This window comes from Haplochromis burtoni, unplaced genomic scaffold, assembly GCF_018398535.1.
Source record: "Haplochromis burtoni strain Fernald_Lab_line unplaced genomic scaffold, NCSU_Asbu1 Contig_171, whole genome shotgun sequence".
In the NCBI taxonomy this organism is placed as follows: Eukaryota; Metazoa; Chordata; class Actinopteri; order Cichliformes; family Cichlidae; genus Haplochromis; species Haplochromis burtoni.
In genome coordinates this window covers 361,681-383,027 of record NW_024582532.1, presented here as the reverse complement: position 1 = coordinate 383,027, position 21,347 = coordinate 361,681, and the positions used below count along the sequence as shown (strand labels likewise).

The window sequence follows — 21,347 nt, the reverse complement described above, 5'->3', positions numbered from 1 at the left end:
GAATCACTGAAAGCTGAACAAATGTGACTTACTCTTATGTGAATTTCTTTGTGAAAGGACTTTAATTCCAACACAACGAATTTTATAGCTGCATGCTGAGGGTGTACTTGAAGCTAAAATGCCTGAAAGGTGAAATGTAACTTACAGCAATGAGAGCTACACTGTTTTCTTCTTTTTTAAACAATAAAAACAAATTAAACTCATAGGAATCAAAAACTGCAAACAATTGGCACGTAACATTAAAAAACAAAGCATCAAAGACAGTGCATAAAATCTTTAAGGAACCCACAAAATTTGGTCCCACACCTAAAATCTGGAGTAAAAATGCAATGGGCATAAATTAACAAATAGTGAGATAAAGCACAGTGAAGAACTTTACATGAACACTAACTGTGACCGTTATGTTTCACAACGCTTTGAGAAATTTGTTTCATTTACTTATTCTTCTTCTGAAGATTCTTCTGAACCGGCCGAATCCTCCTCCTCTGGTTTTTCAGCAACATGTTTTTCTCCTTTCATGAATAAGAAAACTGTGTTATTTACTTTCATTTTACTGTAGCATTAGTAATGAGTTGGTATGCAGTTTGTACCTTTGCTGGCTTTCTTTAGGCTTCCTGCTGCCCCAGCGTGTCCAGCATCACACCTCTCTAGTAGGATTGTCAGGGTTTTGGTCACTTGTGGATGCTTAGCTGCCTTCAATGGCTTGTCATCTGCACTGTTACCTGATGAATCAGAAGCAATATTAATTTAAAGTCAACATGAATACATGAGAGAAGCAGCATTCATAGACAAGTGTCATTTGAAGTTGTGTGAAAAACAAACATAATTAATTCAATTTCTGATGGGATTGTGCTCGCTGCTAAAACGCTGGTAGGTTGACGGGTTAACTAGAAAGCATTTCCTGTGAAAACACATCAGAATTATCCACCAATCAGAGGCACAGCAGAGAGGGAAGACATTAAAATACACCAAATGGCTAATGCTTACACTTGTGTCAGTTACCATGGCTAAGACTTTAGCACATTCCTAGGTGTGGTCTACTTGTGTAATTTATGTAGTAGACTCCAGACAGTCTCGAGACGGCTTTGAGAAAATTAATATTCAAAGTTGACAAATTGTCCTCCTTGTTTATTGATAAACTGATGCCTGTAGAGTGAAAAATGTGAGCTCAAAATCAAATATTCAGCCGATTAAGGAAGCCAATTAAACAATTGTGACAAATTGTTTAATATTTCAGAAGCTTGTAAGACATATGTTTGTTACTACACCAAACGGATCAACAAAGCCTTTTGTTGATCTACATATTTTATATATATTTTTTACATTATTTACATTTGATCTTTTACATTGTATATAATGTCTATTGATTTTATTGTTTATTTTAATATTTTAATATTTGTGTACAGCGCTTTGTGATTACCTGTCTGTGAAAAGCGCTTAATAAATAAAGTTTACTTACTTACTTACAGTATGGAAGTTTGTTTCTACCGCTAAAAATATATTTTAAAAAAACAATTAATTAATTTTGCATGGCAGAGTCTCTGAATGCACTGTCTCAGCTGAACTCTGGACAGGCACACACATACATATACACTGATATGCACACACTCATCCCCCCTCCCTTTCCAAACGCCTTCGACGCTTATTCCCTTCCGATGCTGACGGTGGATCAAGGAGACCAGCGCACAGGCTGCAGGCCCGGATGTACTGTCTAAATCGGCTGTCTCTCACCCTTTACCCACCCCTGTTGCTTGTCATGTGTTTCTTTGGTGTATTAAGAGTTTTTTCATGTGCTATGTGCAGAGGTGTTTTTTTCTGTTCTCAAACTGATCTCCCTGTTGGAGCTCAGTCTGAGGGGAGTTATTTTTTTCTCCTTATCTTTCCTCATGTGGTGCATTTTCCATTGTTATACCTCTCTGACCTGTTTTCCCCATGTGATGTTTTGTGTCATGTATGTATGGTCGGAGGGTAAGATGGCGCCACCATTGCGGCAGCCTTATGAAATTTCCCCTTGTGGGACTAATAAAGGTACAGTATATCAAATCAAAAGCTGAAGATTTCAACGTAATGACTCAAACTTCTAAGTTATAAATGTGACATCTCGGAGTGGTGTGGTCAGTCTTTACCTGGCTTCTTTCTTGGACTCCTAGAAGGTGTGCTCTTCTTCTTCAGAGTGGGAGCCTTTGTTTTGGGTTTTTTGATAGCACGAGGTTTTTTCACAAGATTAATCAACGGTTCTTCATCTGAGCTATCATCACTGACTTCTGCTAAAACAAAGATTGAAAATGTTTTAAACTTTTCTTTGTTTTGTTCAAGTCATCAGCGCTGTGAGAGTACCTTTTCTCTTGTTTGATGCTCGCCCTCGTGTTACGGTGCTCTTCTTTGGGCTTTTCTTCACTGGCCTCCTTTTCTTGGCAACGAGGTCCACAAGGGGCACATCATCATCTGAGCTGCTGTCTGCAAAAGAAGCGCTGTTTTAAAATTTAAGAGGCTAAAAACGAAACTACCTATAGTTAAAACCTGCTTAAAATCAATCAGCCTACTGAAGACTTTGCCTACCTCTATGTTTCGATGACTTCCTCTTTATCGCCGCCAGTGGCTCATCATCTGAGCTGTCAGTGGACGTCTCAGTATATTTAACTAAACGAAACAGCAACAAGTTATTTGAACTCAATAAAGGTCTTGTGGGATTTTTTCATTTTAGTTGAGCTCAAACTTTCAAACCAACCCTTTTTCTTTGCAGCATTTCTTTTGGATTTGGTAACCGGGTTTGCTTTTTCAGCAGCTGCTCTTCTCTCGTGCCGTGACCGAGGTTTCTTGGCAACTTGACTCAAAGGCTCATCATCGGAGCTGTCGTCCTTGCCCAGTGACTCTGTGTGAGAAAAGGAATCCCAAAGTAAGCATCTGATATAGCAGATGTCTGACGATACCCCAGTCCACTGGAGAGAAAGTCATCTCACCTTTCTTCTTTCTACCAGCAGCTTTTTTGGTTGGAACTGAGGGAGGTTTTTTCACAGCTTTCAAGGAAATTTTGGCAATTTTTATCAGAGGCTCATTGTCAGAGTCTTCGTCTGTATTTAAACACAGAAAGCAAAAATGTGAAGCCATTCACTCTATACACAAGTCAGAAGAACAAACAATGAAAAAAGCATGGGGTCACCTGTGTTCTTGTTATTTGTGCTGTTAGATTTGGGTGGTGTGTTTTCCTTTTTCTCTTGTTTCTTAGGTGGTGCAAGGCTTGTCTTCATCTTTACTAGCGGCTCATCATCCGAGGAGCCATCTGAACCTGTGAGAGAAGATATAAACATGCAAAATTTAATCAAATAATTGGTCGGAGAAATATTTAGTGTAAACACTTTTACTGATAAAACAGCTGGTATTATCATCACCTTTGTCCTTTTTTGATTTATTGTTGGAGTTGGAGGATAAGCTGCGGGTATTGTCGCATGACTCCTTCTCATCACTCTGTTGCCTCATCAGCAGCTTTGATAGAGGCACTAAGTCCTCATCACTGCTGGAGCTCCCATCTGATTAGTCAGACACACAGTCGGATAAATAACTGTAAATATCAGTATTTTTGGTACAGCAAATGTAATAATGTAGTTAATGTTACTTTAGAAAAAAGGATAAGCTACTTAATATGAAATCTTTTCAAAAATCAAATCATATTTGTGATTTAATTAAAAAAGCATTCATATGATGATTTCTTATTGCATTCACCTTCATTTGACACACTGATTATTATTACGATTAATTCCTTTATTTGAACAGGTCATCTCAGATCAAGATCTTTTTTTCAACAAAGACAAAAAAATACAAGACTTTAGACAGACAGAGAAGAACGCAATATACAGTGGGGCAAAAAAGTATTTAGTCAGCCACCGATTGTGCAAGTTCCCCCACCTAAAATGATGACAGAGGTCAGTAATTTGCACCAGAGGTACACTTCAACTGTGAGAGACAGAATGTGAAAAAAAAATCCATGAATCCACATGGTAGGATTTGTAAAGAATTTATTCGTAAATCAGGGTGGAAAATAAGTATTTGGTCAATAACAAAAATACAACTCAATACTTTGTAACATAACCTTTGTTGGCAATAACAGAGGTCAAACGTTTACTATAGGTCTTTACCAGGTTTGCACACACAGTAGCTGGTATTTTGGCCCATTCCTCCATGCAGATCTTCTCGAGAGCAGTGATGTTTTGGGGCTGTCGCCGAGCAACACGGACTTTCAACTCCCGCCACAGATTTTCTATGGGGTTGAGGTCTGGAGACTGGCTAGGCCACTCCAGGACTTTCAAATGCTTCTTACGGAGCCACTCCTTTGTTGCCCGGGCGGTGTGTTTTGGATCATTGTCATGTTGGAAGACCCAGCCTCGTTTCATCTTCAAAGTTCTCACTGATGGAAGGAGGTTTTGGCTCAAAATCTCACGATACATGGCCCCATTCATTCTGTCCTTAACACGGATCAGTCGTCCTGTCCCCTTGGCAGAAAAACAGCCCCATAGCATGATGTTTCCACCCCCATGCTTCACAGTAGGTATGGTGTTCTTGGGATGCAACTCAGTATTCTTCTTCCTCCAAACACGACGAGTTGAGTTTATACCAAAAAGTTCTACTTTGGTTTCATCTGACCACATGACATTCTCCCAATCCTCTGCTGTATCATCCATGTGCTCTCTGGCAAACTTCAGACGGGCCTGGACATGCACTGGCTTCAGCAGCGGAACACGTCTGGCACTGCGGGATTTGATTCCCTGCCGTTGTAGTGTGTTACTGATGGTGACCTTTGTTACTTTGGTCCCAGCTCTCTGCAGGTCATTCACCAGGTCCCCCCGTGTGGTTCTGGGATCTTTGCTCACCGTTCTCATGATCATTTTGACCCCACGGGATGAGATCTTGCGTGGAGCCCCAGATCGAGGGAGATTATCAGTGGTCTTGTATGTCTTCCATTTTCTGATGATTGCTCCCACAGTTGATTTTTTCACACCAAGCTGCTTGCCTATTGTAGATTCACTCTTCCCAGTCTGGTGCAGGTCTACAATACTTTTCCTGGTGTCCTTCGAAAGCTCTTTGGTCTTGGCCATGGCGGAGTTTGGAGTCTGACTGTTTGAGGCTGTGGACAGGTGTCTTTTATACAGATGATGAGTTCAAACAGGTGCCATTCATACAGGTAACGAGTGGGGGACAGAAAAGCTTCTTACAGAAGACGTTACAGGTCTGTGAGAGCCAGAGATTTTCCTTGTTTGAGGTGACCAAATACTTATTTTCCACCCTGATTTACGAATAAATTCTTTACAAATCCTACCATGTGGATTCATGGATTTTTTTTTCACATTCTGTCTCTCACAGTTGAAGTGTACCTCTGGTGCAAATTACTGACCTCTGTCATCATTTTAAGTGGGGGAACTTGCACAATCGGTGGCTGACTAAATACTTTTTTGCCCCACTGTACATGTTTAAATAAAACAGGATGTTCAAAGATAGTTCCAAAATACCCAGCGCACAATAATACCAAGGCTCAAGAGGCTTCAAATTGGATGCAGAATCATTTATATAAACAATGTCACAATAAAAATAAAATATAAATCTGCAGACTGCTACGATGCTACACCCAGTGGATGAGAAAAAGTGTTTCTTTCTATACAAAAATCCAATGTTGATCTTTAACTTTCTTGATTGGTGCCACAGTTGCACCATATCATACTGTATGTCATATGGTGCAGTATGATTGTGAAATGACAACTTATTTAGCAATATCCATTTATCATGCATTGGCTCAGTACATCCCTTTCTTATCATACGCCGAGTACATCATCATTTTCTTCTTCTAGCTGCTCCCTTTTGAGGGTCATCACAGCAGATCATCTACCTCAATCTCAACCTTTTCTTAGCAATCTCCTCTGTCATACCAACTCCTCCAATATATCCATCCACATATATCCCTCTGCACATGTCCAAACCATCTCAGCCTTGTCTCTCTAGCGTTGCCTCCAAACAGCTCAACCTGAGCTGCCCCTCTGATGTACTCATTTCTAATCTTATCCATTCTGGTTAGTCCCCATTACAATCTTAATATTGTCAGCTCAGTCCCCAATGTAATCACACCTCCACCCATTACACTACTATCTCACTGTACTCACCATGACCATCATCATGTCCTGCACCTCCATCAAACCTTCTATATTCTTCTCCATCAACACTCTCAAAACATCACGTTTGTAGTATTATTTTTCAGAAAGAAATCGCACAGCTCCTCACAGATCGTCACCTCATAACTTCTCTTCTCAGCCTAGCTTCAACAATGACTCATCAACTCTATCCCTCTGTAGTTACTACAGCACTGAACATTTCCCTTATTCTTGAAAATGAGTACCAGTCTGTCTTTTCCATCCCTCAGGCATCCTCTTACTCTCCAAGTAGTCACAGGAGCACGTTCAGTGAGAGACTGAGATTACCAAAAACAACCTGAACAACACAGGAAATCATTCCAGTCGTGGCCATCTCCCTGTACAACTCCTCCACCTAATACACTGTAAACACTGCAATAATAGTTACACCCTTTTTTGCATATGCTCTACAGTAAAATAGCAAATTACAAAATTCACAGAGTTAAATGTGAATCATATATATTCCACCTCTGTAAAATTCTTTGTCAATATTCTTGATATTTATAATCACCTCTGTAATATCCGTGATGTGTATGTGATGTGATGGGTGCAATTTGTATATATTAGCGCTACTTCATAAGTTTGTAAACTCTGTAACATAGTGTATTATTTAAATAGTTTAGTCTGTTACTGTCTTGGAGCAACTGTAACCCACATAATTTCCTTGGGGATTAATAAAGTATTCTGATTCCAAAGACATTCTCTCCTAGACTTCTCCATACTTCCATAGGTATGTCATGTCTTCATCTCTCCCCACCCTTCATTCTCTTCATAGATGCCCTCAGTTACTCCTTACTACTCACCCCGGCCTATTTTCTCCATCCGTAGTGTCGAGTTGCATACAAAACTCACTTTGAGCTTTCCCATGCCATCTTTTTCTGATGCCTAGCATCTCTAGTATTCTGTCCTTTCTTTCCCTTTGAATACATTCCTGATAATAACCTATGAATATACAGCCACTCAATGATGTATCTGGTCCACACTGAGCTAATCTTAGCTAGACTTATCATTGATCAAATATTGGGGATTTAATTATGTATTACTATAAAGGCACATATTTTCTTATATGAATTTAAAATCTCCAAAGTCAAAAGCAAAACGTGCACATGAATGTGGTCTAGCTACACGTGCAATAACTATAGTATAAGGAGAAGAGTGTAGTGTTTAGCTAAGTTTCCATTATCCATCACAGTTTATCATTAATACCAGAAGTACGTCTTGTTTGCAAAAGTGATGTTTTGCAAAAATCTCTGATCAAACCATACACACCGTTAAAAAAATAATTACTGAATTAAATCAGGTTAAACTTTTTCATGATTAACGCTTTTAAATCAAGCTATCAGCAGTGGCGTGGGTGCATTACCACGAAGTTATAAGCTAAGTTAGCAGTTAGCTGCGCAGTTCAATAACATGTTTGCCTCTTCAGGTAAAATTAAGAACAGCATCCGGCTACCTGCAGAGTCGTGTGCCACGTTAGCGTGCAGGTCAGCGGTGCTACAGTCCATTATGTTGGTCAGTGTAAGCAAATATTGCTCTTCATCCGCAGTAAAAACGCGCCAACTTGATTTTACTGTTACTCGATTTTCGCTGTGGGTTGAAGGTGGCGGTTTGTTTCAGCTGCCTCTAGGATGTATTTATGAGCCGATATTAACAGAACCGATCCGCAATCTAAAGCTACAGTTTAACAAGCAGATTTTGCAATAACGGGTGTAATACGGTCCCAGTTCATGTTTGATTTGTTTACTTCCGCTTTAGTTTGGGGAGGGAAAGCACTTGGGCTCGCATTGATGACGCTTATTAACGTCATTGGTCTACTGGCTCCACGGTTGCCTCGCAACAAAACCTAGCAACTAATCTAAACCAGAGTCAGACATGGCGCAGAAGGAATTCTGGATTTGAAATAAAAAGAAAACATCTGTGAGAGAAATTCAGTCTTCATTCCGTCATTTGTTATTTTTTACTATTAATAAAATATTATTTATTTATTTAATATTACTTACTTTTTTGGGACATAGTCGACTAACCTTTTAAGGAGCAGTAAGACTACTCGATGTTTGCTCAAAATAAACGTAGTTATTTTTTATTAATGTAAAATTAATATGAAGAATAATTCATAATTGTTCAGATTATTTAGTGGTTCAATAAACAAAACATTCCTCTGAAAATGGACAAATATAGGGACTGAAAAAAGTGAAACAAGCAGCCAATGCCCAAAGAAAAATTTTTTAAAGCCTGGAGAACTACTACTCAACACCTTTAAAAGTTTGGAAGAAAGTCTGTCTCCTTGGAAGCAAAATATAAAGCAATGAGGAGGAACCCAAAACATTTGTGTAGTTTCTGTACGATTCTGATCTTAGTATGACTTAAGCAGGAAAAAAAATTATCCACGAGTAAACGTGATTACTGTGGCAGTTGGTAGCTCAGTTTATTACACACACATACAAGATAAATACTAGAGCACTATAATGACAAACAGGACATGACCACATGCTGTAAATGTGCTGATCTAGACAATGCTATGAACCTAATGACAAATCAGTCAATATTAATCAAAAAAAAAAAAGTGAGAAGAGTCTGTGCTGCTCAACAACCCTCAGGAAATTAACTGTTCAAGAATAAATACAAGAGCAGTGTGGAGTTTTAATACTTTGGTTAGTTGCGGTTTTTCTTCACAAAAACTGCCTTTAAAACTGTCAGTTCTTATAATTTTACTCTATGACTCATTAGGTTTAGTTTGATGGGTGAAAAGTGTCCTGAACGCATCCCTGAGAAAATATGGGGACAACCAGGTGATCAACCTTAGCTCAAAGGGTCATTCAATTTTTCACAGGTGATTTTTTTCATTTTGCTGCTGTTGATTTAAATAAAGAGCTACTGTAGAGGTACTTGTATTACATATATATATCCTTTCATCCATTCAACTTCACCATTTATAGCAACACGTGACTCACAAATAGAACGAGTCAAATCACTACAGTTGTAGAAAACATTGGTAATTCTCAAAGAAGACATGTTACATATATATCCTATAATCACTTAAAACCTGATGATTGGAGGTTAAATTATATTCGGTTAAGTTTATGATCAGATCACTCAGAGTTTCCAATGTTTCATGCATTGCTAAAAACAAATATCATTAAAACAAAATACCATCCTCCTTTCCAGCACAGCAGAGTTAGGCAGAGCTACTTAGGGGCTATGGAGACTTCCTCATAATTTTGTTTTTCTTTTTTTTGCATCTTGTCACAAACATGTTACCTGTTGGATTTTGATATAAATAAAAAGCACTTGTTAGATATGTCAAACCAGGCCCTGGCTAACCCCACTACTGAAAAATCATTCACGACACTTTGCTGATCAGATACATAACAGTACAGCAAAACAGTGTTTCAAGTGGAGCAAGTGAGACAACACAGTCCGACTTTATTAATGGTCTGTTGTTCGGTGCAACCCGTGAGTCCGTGCTGGTGTTTATGAGTGCTCTGGGAGTGACAGGTTACATAGCGGCCATCTTGCTGGCCTCTCTGACGCCACTGAGGTAGGCTCCCGTCACAGTCTGAGGAAAGTGTCTGTTGGTTGCCTGATATAAGGGACAAAATGCATTAAAAGCACATTTCACAGACAGAGAGCTAGTTTAAAAATACCCATATACACTCATGGCCACTTTGTTAGCTACATCTTCTTAATACTGTGTTGGACCTCCTTTTGGTCTTCAGAGAGGTTAGATAGGCTATAGAATATAAATAATAATCAGGAGGTCCAGGAAACACCCGTACCTTCTTATACCAGCAGCTTGTACCTGTGATACAAAGCAGAATGGATCCATGCTTTCATGTTATCGATCGCAAATTCTGACCCTTCCATCCAAGTGTCACAGCAGAAATAGAGACTTATCAGACCAGACAACACAATTACAACTTTTTGTTGTCTAGTTTTGGTGAGCCTATGAGAATTGTAGCTTCAGTTTCCTGTTCCTGTGTGGTCTTCTGCTGCTGTAGCCCATCTGCTTCAAGGTTTGGCATGTTTTGCATTCAAAGATGCTCTTCTGCTTAGCTTCAGTACAATTGGGTGGTTATTTGAGTTGCTGTTACCTTAGTATCAGCTCAAAGCAGTCTGGCCATTTTCCTCTGACCTCAATATGACATTTTTGCTCAGAGAATTGCATTCTCCATAAACCATATACATGGTTGTGTGGGAAAATCTCAGTAGCTATGAAAATACTCAGACGATCCTGTCTGGCACCAACAACCATGCTACAGTCAAATTCTCTCAAATCTTCTTCTTTCCCATTCTGATCCTCAGCTCGAGCTTCAGCAGATCATCTTGCCCATCTCTACTTTCCAAAACGCACTGAGCTGCTTCCATGTGTTTTGCCGATTAGATATTTGCATTAATAAGCATTTGAAAAGGTGTACCTAACACAGTGGCCTTAAGTGTATAGGGACCATTTCCACAGCAGGAGACATTTTAATTTGTCAGAGCAGGAAAACAACAGGAGAGAAGGATGCGAGGCCTGACTGCTGCTCCAGAATCATTCTTATTGAGCAGAGCAGCTTACTGGAAGACTTTGATAAAATTTGATAGACCTGTTACAGGGGAAAGACATCAAAGCACTGACCAAATGAATTTAGATTCTCTAAGTGACAAAACATAAGCAAATTCATCCTTATCCACTTAGGTCTGTTTTAGTGTTAAACAGCTCTAGAACATCAGAAAAGTTATCTTTGAATAGAAATCTTTGTTGGACATCATCTACAGAAGACTCGAATATCATTTAATTTTCGCCCCCTCAACCTGCTGGATTGAAAAAGAGATGCCAGAGATAGTGTGATTAAATGTAGAATGTCTGTGGCTCACGTAACTTTTGCACTCTTGCCTTTGTAGAAGAGATTTAGGGAAACAAGCAGTAACACAAAAGGCTGCTTAATGATGTTTGGAGCTGAGTTTCCAGACCGTCAACCTCAAGGTGGATGACTTCTGTCAACGTTCAGTCAGACTCTAAAACGAATATTTAAAATGATTCCTGTAAAAATAACTGAAACATGAGGCGGCTCACTATTACAGGCCTTGTGCGACTCAATTTCTACAACAAAGATTAAGAATGCAAAGTTAGTGTGATACATACAGCCACAGCAGGATCGTGTTAATGCAAAACACATTTATGTACAATAGAAATGAAATAAATGCCTCAGTAGCACTTCATAAAACCTGACGTTTCTGGACTCATTTGGTAAAAATTAGAAAAATGTTACCTCGCCAGCAAAAAACACCTTTCCCTGCACGTCTTCAGCAAGAACGTCGTAGGCCTCTCCGCTGCCCCCTGTCTTCACAAAGCTGTAGGACATCTGGGACCAGATGTCTTTGCTCCAATGAGTGATGAAGAAATTCATTGGCTCAGGAACCTCCTAAATACATGCATATAAATCTGAACTTAAATGAGAGCATTGGGAACTAAAAAAATAAATACAATTAAAAAAAAATGAAGAAACAGGAATCCAGGGGAAAATAATACACCTCTAATTAGGAGATATACAAAATTTCAAGTCAGCATTGTCCAAAATATATTTTAATGGCTGTAGGTAGAGGTGTTCTTTCTGCCCTTGTAGTAATATAATTTACAGAACTTTTTTTTTTTTTAATCCCTGTATCTTAAAAAAAATAAAAAGAATAAATATCAAAAGGTAAGTTGTTCAGTTGTTTTGTGTAAATATCTGACACAATGAGTCTATGAATATTGATTGATGGATGTTTGGAGTCCTTAAATATTTTAATCTCTGACAGAGGATCTTACTTCAATGTGATGTTTCCCCAGGTATAACACATTGAATCCAAATTAACTTTCTTGGAAGGTTTCTGGTAATATCATATAACAAATTTCAGACGGAGTTCTCTCTCATTTCAAAAATATGATTTTTGGTTGTTGGTTTTTGTTTTGTTTTGTTTTGTTTTTTTAAATACTCCTATTATTTCTTTATTATTCTCAAACTTCTACGTATAACTCCTGAAAGATTTTAGGAGAAGTAGGAGGATTACCTGCTCTTTGAAAAGTTCCCGCAGTACCCTCATGCACTCATCGACCACCTCTTTGTCCTCCATGTCCCGCACAGAAGAAACAGCGTCACCACTGATAATAGACATCAGCACAGCCTGCTTCCTCTACACAAACACACATTTAAACCATTAGATTCTGTATTAATCTCCTCCATCTTTTTCTACAACATTTGCCAATTTAAATATAAATACAATTTTGCAGCCTAACACCAGCGGCTCTAACTTTGAGCCACGTGGATAAACTTCTTATTCGTTTGGCTGTTTCTCTGATTTGTCGATCATCTGCCACCATCTTACCCCATTTCTAGCATCCTCTTCTATTGCGCCTACGCTTTGCATGTCCTCCTTCACTGCATACACGAACCATTTCTTTACTCTTCATCCTTTCCTCCTGCCTGTCATCTCCATCTTCACCATCTTTGTCCAATACATTCACTCTCCTTCATCTGCACATGTCCAAACCACCTTAGCTTTGCCTCTCTAACCTTGTCTCCAAACCGCTCAACACAAGAACAAAAACACACCTGTGGATCCAGGTCATAGAAGACACTGAACATGCCTCTCTTTTCAAGACCTGGTGGGATGTGACCGAAGTAGTCTGCTCCTTGGATTTTTTTGTCCCAGAATCTGTACGGGAACTGAAGCGAGATCTGCACACAGAACAAAGAGTAAATATGAGCAACTACCGGGAAGCAACTTCATCATCCTTTTTATTCTACTGCAGCACAGGTTAGTTGAACTTTAATGACCTTTTCTATGATACCCGCCCCCAGACTGTGGATCGCCTTCAATTTCCTTTCAGGAAGTGGAGGGTTGAATTGAATCAGGTTCCTCTGAAGCAAAGTCAAAGGAACTGTAACAAGGACCTGAAAGATGACATTAGGCTGTTAGAGTAACTAAAAGATTAACTGAGATCATAAGATTCTGTATTTAGATAACAGAAACTGTACAGTATCACAGCAAAGATGTTTTTACCTTCTGTGCTGTCCACTGCGACCCATCAGAGGAGGTAACTTTGACAACGTCACCTGAGTAATCAATGGCCTGAACCTACAATTTTTAAAAAGTAAACTTTTATCTAATAAGCATAAGACTTCAAGAATGTAATACAGGTGGATTCAAGGTAAACTATATAGTTTAAAAAACTGGAATACAGACCGGACACTTTGTGTGGATGTCGAGGCCCTCGGCCAGTTTGTAGAGTAAAACAGAGTAGCCCTTGGTAACTAAAGTGTGGTCTCCTGAGAATTGGGCAAAAAATTCATTGTGGTCCCAGGATCTTGCCGATACCTACAGAAACAGCCAGAAAAAAAATTCACTTTCAGTCCCAGTGCTATAATCTAATACAATTTACATAAATCCTCACAAATAAAAAACACAATATGTTTGACTACATTCACCTTAAAATGTCTTTCTTAAGGGATCAGAAACACTGAAAGACTTTCCACTAAAAATAAAAAACAAACCTCACACCTCAAACAGACTAATTCGTATTAGTCATCTCAGAGCGTAAATAATTTCCGATGCGGGAAGTTACAGTTTTCATCATAATAAACCCCCAGCCTGACCTTTCTGTTAAACTCATAAAAAATTACAACAAAATAAATCTGAAAAGCTCTTTTTAAGTTTAGTTTCCAGACCTGGTCTAATGTGCTTCCACAGGCAAACTCCAGGTTGCTGAGGTGAAACTGAAGCACCTTCTCCTCCAGCTCACTGAATTGCATCCCAGACTCCTGGAGAAAGTTCTTCTTAACTTCTTGGACTTTTTCTGTAACGAGAAAATGCCACAGACACAAATATTTCCTGTTTCTGTACAGGAGCTTTGCTGAGGAGCACTCCTCCAGAATATGAAAGATAATCTGAAACATGAAGCCAATGTGAAAGTTAACCATGCATTGTATTGGCCAGCAGGGGGCGACTCGTTTAGTTTAAAAAAGGACTTGCACAGAAGAAGTCTTAGGAAATATGATCCTACAAGTCAGTTGATCTGTGATCTTAGCAAACACTTCTCTGATGATTTTCTGATCTTATTTGCTAGTTTCTAGGCTTATTTAACACAATATTCATTTAATAAATTATGGTTCCTATTAAAATCAAACTGACAAAAAAAGCAGGGTGTGTTTTAGGGTGAGCAGCTGGACCTCACTCACAAGTGTCATAGTGGTTATGGCCATCTTTTATAAACAGTCTATGATTTTAGAACTACTTCTTAATAAAACAGCCATGACATCAGTATTTTATACACAGAGTTCAAAGTCCTGACTGCAGCGTAATTATTGGCTGATAAGTGCAAACACTAAGAAATATTTTCTAAGATTATGACCCAAACGTGATGAGGCAAGAGTAGCTTTGTGAGACTTTTCTTCTCTCATTGGGAATTCTCATCAAAAAGAATTAAGCAAAAGGAGCTTCAGTGAAACACATGATGACAGCACCTCCCAGTGCTGTGTCCTGGTTCTGCGACTTGTCCTTCCTCCATTCTGACACCACATCCAGGATGGCATTAAAGTGGAAGTCCATGCGCTTGTCGATGGCAGGGTCAGTGACCTGCCCTCCCTCCTGAAAGAGGTCACATCGCTCTCCGAGCTTGTGCATCTTGATGCCCAACTACAGAAGAGAAGTCACAAAAGGGTACCTAATAGTAGTGTTTTTTTATTTATCAAATTTAATATGCATTTAAAAAAATAAATAAAATTACAGACAGTGGAACAGTGGTTCCAAAACTAGAGAGCACAGCGGGGCTAAATAAAAACAATGCATGTCTATGTACTGTGAGCATGGACAAGCCTTAAAAAGGATGTCCAGGTAAACTTAAATATATACAACAAAACAAACAAAACTATGATCAGCATATCTCAACCCTAGGTTCACCATGGCAGGTAAAGAAGACTGAACACAGGTGGCACAGTCTCAAAATATTAACTTCTAAGAGTATGAACTTGGAGAGTCCCAAAGTGTCCTGTAACCTGTCCTTTCAATAATGCAACACTGAAGCTGCATTTCTGTATTCATTACAAAAAGGAATAGGGGTTTAAAAATATTTTGGCATTAAAACTGAAACTTTTGCAAAGCTCTGACTTAAGATTTATCAGAAATAGGTGAAGTTCAGCACATTCATTCTTACCTGTTCACACATCAGGGCAATGGGGTTGTTTACACAACCATTAACGATTTGAGCTCCTCGACCCACAGTGACACCCAGAGAGGCATCATCCCACACCCGACCACCTATTCTGTCTCTCGCCTCGAGCACCACCACCTGTAAGCCCAAACAAACGAAGAGTATGTAAAACTCATCAGGGTGAAATACGCTCACAGAACAATTCATTAGGTACACCTGTTCAACTGCTTATTGATGCAAATATCTACTCAGCCAATCACATGGTAAAACCCAATGCAATTAAGCATGTAGACATGATCAAGACGACCTGCTGAAGTTTAAACCAAGGATCAGAATGGATAAGAAAGGTGATTTAAGGAACTTTGAACGTGGCATGGCTGTTGGTGTCTGATGGGCTAGTCTGTGTTTTTCAGTCTACTGGGATTTTCCCCACACAACCACCGGGCCCAAAAAAGAAAATATGCAGTGAGCAGGATTTCTCTGAGCAGAGGACATTTTCTTGGCACACTACGCCAAGTGTGCATAATACCCTCAGTTAGTAAGAACTGAGCATTTGTAAACAGTAAAACACCCCATATCTCATTCCCCATACGTTGTGAATACAAACAATGGTAGTAAACATAGTTTTATATAACTCTATATAACTTGTTTATCACTTTGACGTTCAGATCTATTGACTGACATTGAAGGAGAGGTCAAAGGTCAGATGTGACATGATATTTTAAATCTTTATATGGTACTTTCTATGTTGACAATACGCACCACGCTTACAAAAAACATCATTTGTAAGTTACAAGGCTTTGGTGAAAGTAGGTTGAATTTTAATGGATTGCTAACATAACTCCACTCTACGCCCTTATAAAGAATTCATTAAAAACTTTTAGTGCTATCATGTTTACAGAGTGAATGATGTGCACAGAAATACTACCAAAAACACAACCTTCTTGGCAGACAGCAGAGAAATGAAATGTTTTCATGGTCCTCATACAAACAGGAAACTTCCTATGCAAAATTAACTATTTGATCACAATCAGGGGAGATGGAACGCGACTCCAGGCGAGATGAGGATCTTTACCTGAGTGCCAAAGTTTTGCAGCTGGCGTGCAGCAGCCAGTCCTGAAGCCCCGGCACCAATGATGATAACATTTTTCTGCATAAAATCATAAAATGTACAAGGTGCTAAAAGACATAAGAAAATAAGTACTAGCAAAAACAATAAAAACTTCACATGACAGTACAGATGTGTAATAATCTTGTGTAGATGAGGACGCTCACAGAGCAGTATGTTTCTGGGAGCAGAGGCTGTTTTGCTGCCAGCACACCGGTGTTGATGAGACCCTTCCTGGTCATGAAATGGAGCACTCGGTCCAACTCCTGCACGCAGCGCACACGCACCAACCCACGAACAATGATGTGCTGGGCACATTTCTCTGAAGTCAGCACCTCCTTCAAAAACAGGAAGGAAAACAGGAAGAAAATCTAATTGTTTTATTTGTTTGTTGTGCGCATGCACAACAAACAAATAAAACGCGCATGCGCATTATATATTGCCTAGTTTAAACATATTAAACTGGTTGAGTTTTATTATTTGTACAAAGACAAATCCCATGACACCTCTGAATTTAAAATATTTTTCTACACTAAAATAAAATTTAATTAAAAAAAACATTGGTGATTCTGAGTGATCTTTTTCACCCTTATTTGAGATTTTAAATGACCCCAGTGGTCACTTTTGGCTTTGTTGTACCTTACAGTTCTTGTGCCAGGAGGCCAGGATAAGGTTACGCAGAGCCAGATACATGGTGGGATCGCGGGAAAACTCTGGAAACTCATAAAGCTCATCTAGCTCCATCATATCAGGCCGCACACACAGAGCCTTTCCGCACTCATTTGGCTGGTAGAAGGGCTGGAAGTATGGACACAAGCCTGGAACTGAGGGACATAATAATGATCAGGATCTCCAATGGGGACACAAAACAGTAATTATGTGTAAAAAAAAAAATAGCATAGTGAATAGTAGGTGCTTAAATATGGCATTTCTTCTGAACTCAGACTTACTTTGAGGCTGAGCAGCTCTGCAGTGATCCGCCCTCAGCTCGCCCAGAGACATGTTGCTAGAAGAACCTGATGGACTCATCCCCACACAGTCGGGGTAGTACGCAGTGAGGAAAGGGCTGGCTGGGCTGTCTTTAAACAGTGGCGGCAAAATGAGCATTGAATGCCACCAACTGTCCGTCACCTCTGCCACTCTCTTCAGGAATAAAACAGCTCAGCATTAAACAAATGCAGTAACTTGTAAAGTTTACACACTGTCCTCAAACAGATTCTAGCAAACACAACTAGCTTACCAAGTCCTCTGGTTGGGAGCACTGGTCGGGTTCCTCGCTCTGTAGGCAAATGAGCAAGATTTTTATCAGAAAAATAGATTTTTGTCTTGATGGGGATCGATGATTATATCTTTCCCTCTTTACCTTAATGTTGTTGAACTTCATTCCACAGCGGTATGCTGCTGCTAAGGAGGCAGTGAGCTGGATCTCCTTGGTCAGCTGGCGCCACTTCCTGCAGTCGGGTTTGGTGCATTGAGCCTGAAGGAAACGAACATGAGAGTATTTATGACACGTAGCTACATGTGTGAACAGTTAATACATGTATCTAGAACCAGAAAAGCTTCTTATACATACCCAGTATGGCAGCTGCTGATCTGCCATGAAAGCTTTAAGACTGGGCTCACTTTTCCCATTACTAGTCCACACTTTCTTCCACGAAGCAAAGGTCTCAAAGCCGTCTTTGTGACTGAAGTGAAGGAGCAAAAAAACAAGTAACTCACAGCTTCACAGTTTGGTAGTGCAGAAACAATGTAAATAGGTCTGAGGAACATGTGACAAGATTATTTCAAAAGTAATGTCACTGAACCCACGGCTGTTTCAGGTTTGCGTGTATACAGCGATACATGCTTATAATTTAATGACTTAAAGCAAGTGGCAAAAATCAAACAGCACTGATATGGGGAAAGAAAGAAAAAACTCAGATTAAATGTTATACACTGGTTTCCTCCCTTCTAGAAAGAACATTGAAGGGAAAAAAAGATAGAATAATATCAATCCATCCAATTATCCTTTCAGCAGCAGTTTCATTGACGTCTAGATTTCCCTCAACTAGGCCACCTCTTCTAGTTCTTCTGAGGGGACACAAAGGAATTCCCAAACCAGCCATAGGGCATACTTTTTCCAGCATGTCCTAAATTTTTCCTGGTATCTCCTCCCAGTCTGATAAGCGTGAAACAGATCCTAGATGTGCCAATCAGATGCTGAACCACATCATATGGCTCCTTTCAATGTGGAGGGGTTCCTGCTCTAGTCTTGACTTGCTCCTGATTAAACTGCTCACCCTGTCTCTAAGGGAGAGCCCAGATACTCTTCAGAAGACACTCATTTCCATTGCTTGTATCCATATCGGTTTCTTCTCTTTGCTTGCATTAATTAGAGAGAATAGGAATGTAGATCCACTAGTACATTAAGATGTTTATTTTTTTCACTCAGCACTGCAGCCAATCAGTACAACATCTGTAACACTTTACATGATGCATTAATCTGACTGTCAGTGGATTGATGTGAAATTCTGAGCTTTTTAAACCACGTGTCAGTCAGAACAGTTGTTTGGTGAGGGTTCTGCAGTTTCTTTTCTTTTACACCTTTTAAATATGCTTCTTTTTGCAGGGAGCAGTTTGCTGTTATAAATGTTGTCTGTATGTAACTGTAATTTTGTGCCTTCCTGGTATGTTAACATGTATTATTAAATAGATTGCTGCAAACGAGAGAGGGAAGCGTGCCACTAAATTTCTGAGATGATGGAAACCATAAAATATCCATCTTCTCAACTTAATGTAGCAGAAATCACTGTAAACAACTTAGAGGTGTTTTAAGCAGTGCTACAGAAACACTGTTGATATCTTTAGCCTGCATTTGTCTCACCTTCTGTAGTAGTGATCAAAACACTCATTGCAAAAATGCTCCCCACATGACAGATGATACCACCGCGACGTGTACCCATTTTTAGCACATCTGAAAAGAGACAAGAAGTGCTGTTTGAGAACTATAAAAAGTGATATAAGTAACTATCCGATTTACCTGACATCTGATGTTACCTTTCAGATGCGCTTGCAAAACAAACGGGGTACATGGCAGAACACCCGGCCTTCTCACATTTTCTGTACTTCTTCTCAGACTGGTCATCTTCTTCCTCTGTGTCTGTGGCTTTTCTTTTGCTCTGTAATCCAAAGAGAAAAATGAAATATCATGAGACTCACATTCATTCCTATGTCCAATTCACAATCACAATTTAACGTAACATACACTCCAAGACAACCACATGCAGGCCAACATACAAACACTACATGGAAAAGCCGTAGCCTAGCTTCAACCCTAGGATCTTGTTGCTTTGACTGGACAGTTCTAACTAGCCTTGGTTTTTAAAGTAATTTCTTTGAGACAGACTTCAGGAACACATAATATATATAGAAATACATATTCTGACTATGGGCATAAATTGAATTTGAACAATGTGGTGCACATATTATATAGGGGGCTTAGGAATCTCCCTGTAAATTATGGGATTTGGTTAAAGTTAGCAGGAGAAGACTAGAAATAATGAAGGATTCCAAGTACCTTGGTCCTGTCATACTGTATCAAATGAAAGCTCAAAACCTAAGGTTTTGGCAAGGATAACACAGCTGTCATAGCAAGCGTTACGGGAATCTAGAGACAAAAACATCTCTCCGATCCAAAGTCTACCTGCTGTTGTCTTTTGAGTATCAGTAGTGTCTTCTTACGGCAAAACCGTAAGAAGAATCGTAGCATAAATTGAGATGCTACAGGAAGATCTCATGCCCAAAACCTGTGACAGGTATAAAAGGTCTGCATAATTGCTTTGCAACTTGAGATGGTATAGAGAGTGTCTCTGGTTTTTCAGGCCTTGTGAAAATCATACTGCAAGGAGCAGTTAAGTGAATGCAGAGACAAAACAGACAGATTAAGATTATGGGTGGATAAGATCTGTGAACAGGTAGGCATGAACCCGACAGAGACCCAGAGAGTGGTGGCCCAACAACCTCAACAGAGGTCAAGGGGCAAATCCTCATAACTTCATGAGGTGTGTTGGTGGTATGTTGACTAAGACTTCTACGTCTACATCACTGCCAGTCAACTGGCTTTAAAAAGTGCTTTGTTGATGAATTGGTTAAACACTGCCCCCTGAAAAGTAACCTTCTAGTATAATAATAAAAGCAACATTTACCTAAAACTGCACACCTGGAAACATTAAAAACCAAACTGAAACCTTTGTGTGACCCTACTTTGCATGAATGCGAACTGAAACTTAACCGAGATATAGTCATTATATTAACTCATTGTGTACCTTACCTGACCAGGTGGAGGGTTGTTGGTGCGCTTCACCCGGACGTTGACCTGCCTTCCTGAGGAGCGCAGTGTCTGTCCGTCCCCTGGTGACTCCCCGGAGCTCCTCTTCTTGGCTCTCCGTGCACCAGAAGCATTACCGGGATAGTCTTAACACCAATGACAACAATATAATAGTGACTGTGTAGTGCAGCTCGGGCCTCTATTAACGTCGACAAAATATTTATGACATAGAACACGTGTGCAAAAAACATAGAATTCACTCAGGTTATAAATAGCTGAAAAAAGCGACCGAAACACGAGGCCAATTGGTATGTAAACATAGCAAAGACGCGCACATTAGCCAGCTCTTTAAATCTGCCCAACAACGTCAGCTGTCACTTTAGCACCTAGCAAGCAGCAGCGGCGCCTCTTTAGCACTGACCTGCGTCCGACAGCATGGCTGCCCGCGGGGTTTCTTTCAAGCCCTCGACGTCCAAGTGAAATTCTGAGACGCCTTTTCGCTTTTAATCGTTGTTTTGTCTCTATTTTATTGTTGTGGGGACGAAAATCAATGCGCTGTCGTTTACCAGAATACCACTTCCGGTTTTG

The 21,347-nt window shown here is 39.6% G+C and overlaps 2 protein-coding genes across 6 annotated transcripts; both read right to left on the bottom strand.

Annotated features, from left to right (window-relative positions):
• Positions 1-39: 39 nt before the first annotated feature.
• Positions 40-7,988, bottom strand: LOC102313609 (nucleolar protein dao-5). 3 transcript variants are annotated; one of them, XM_005940937.3, is made up of 10 exons: positions 7,627-7,988; positions 3,390-3,527; positions 3,161-3,286; positions 2,961-3,071; positions 2,729-2,872; positions 2,560-2,640; positions 2,338-2,457; positions 2,127-2,267; positions 591-722; positions 40-512 (listed from the first exon to the last, which is right to left on the bottom strand). In XM_005940937.3, exons 1-10 carry the CDS (start codon positions 7,676-7,678, stop codon positions 439-441), a joined length of 1,119 nt encoding a protein of 372 aa, XP_005940999.1. In that variant the 5' UTR covers positions 7,679-7,988; the 3' UTR covers positions 40-438. The 3 variants fall into 3 exon arrangements, with proteins under 3 accessions (XP_005940999.1, XP_005940997.1, XP_005940998.1); XM_005940935.3 differs by lacking the exon at positions 7,627-7,988 and adding an exon at positions 6,977-7,610; XM_005940936.2 differs by lacking the exon at positions 7,627-7,988 and adding an exon at positions 6,977-7,609 and having other exon boundaries at positions 2,127-2,264.
• Positions 7,989-8,575: 587 nt separating this feature from the next.
• On the bottom strand, positions 8,576-21,346 carry LOC102288621 (lysine-specific histone demethylase 1B). Of its 3 annotated transcripts, XM_005940940.3 has the most exons (21): positions 21,181-21,346; positions 20,763-20,905; positions 19,490-19,611; positions 19,317-19,406; positions 18,027-18,138; positions 17,817-17,930; positions 17,694-17,732; positions 17,404-17,596; positions 17,093-17,277; positions 16,621-16,791; positions 16,421-16,495; positions 15,349-15,483; positions 14,660-14,831; positions 13,865-13,992; positions 13,383-13,514; positions 13,200-13,274; positions 12,974-13,090; positions 12,749-12,874; positions 12,207-12,329; positions 11,426-11,578; positions 8,576-9,753 (listed from the first exon to the last, which is right to left on the bottom strand). In XM_005940940.3, exons 1-21 carry the CDS (start codon positions 21,194-21,196, stop codon positions 9,670-9,672), a joined length of 2,505 nt encoding a protein of 834 aa, XP_005941002.1. In that variant the 5' UTR covers positions 21,197-21,346; the 3' UTR covers positions 8,576-9,669. The 3 variants fall into 3 exon arrangements, 1 of the variants encoding a protein (XP_005941002.1); XR_006054961.1 differs by lacking the exons at positions 8,576-9,753; positions 11,426-11,578 and adding an exon at positions 12,522-12,670 and having other exon boundaries at positions 12,216-12,329; XR_006054960.1 differs by lacking the exons at positions 8,576-9,753; positions 11,426-11,578 and having other exon boundaries at positions 12,216-12,329; positions 12,522-12,874.
• Position 21,347: the final 1 nt, after the last annotated feature.

What these genes read in the sequence shown, in the direction of transcription:
- LOC102313609 (XM_005940935.3), bottom strand. Translation starts at nt 7,040, where the DNA reads ATGGGAAAGCTCAAAGTGAGTTTTGTATGCAACTCGACACTACGGATG. An exon ending in GAAGTCATCGAAACATAGAG is followed by an intron (nt 2,458 to 2,559) that starts GTAGGCAAAGTC and finishes CTTCTTTTGCAG; the next exon opens with ACAGCAGCTCAGATGATGAT. An exon ending in CCTAAAGAAAGCCAGCAAAG is followed by an intron (nt 513 to 590) that starts GTACAAACTGCA and finishes TATTCATGAAAG; the next exon opens with GAGAAAAACATGTTGCTGAA.
- LOC102288621 (XM_005940940.3), bottom strand. An exon ending in GCTCCCAACCAGAGGACTTG is followed by an intron (nt 17,597 to 17,693) that starts GTAAGCTAGTTG and finishes TTATTCCTGAAG; the next exon opens with AGAGTGGCAGAGGTGACGGA. An exon ending in TCTATGACCTGGATCCACAG is followed by an intron (nt 12,330 to 12,748) that starts GTGTGTTTTTGT and finishes GTGTTTGTGTAG; the next exon opens with AGGAAGCAGGCTGTGCTGAT.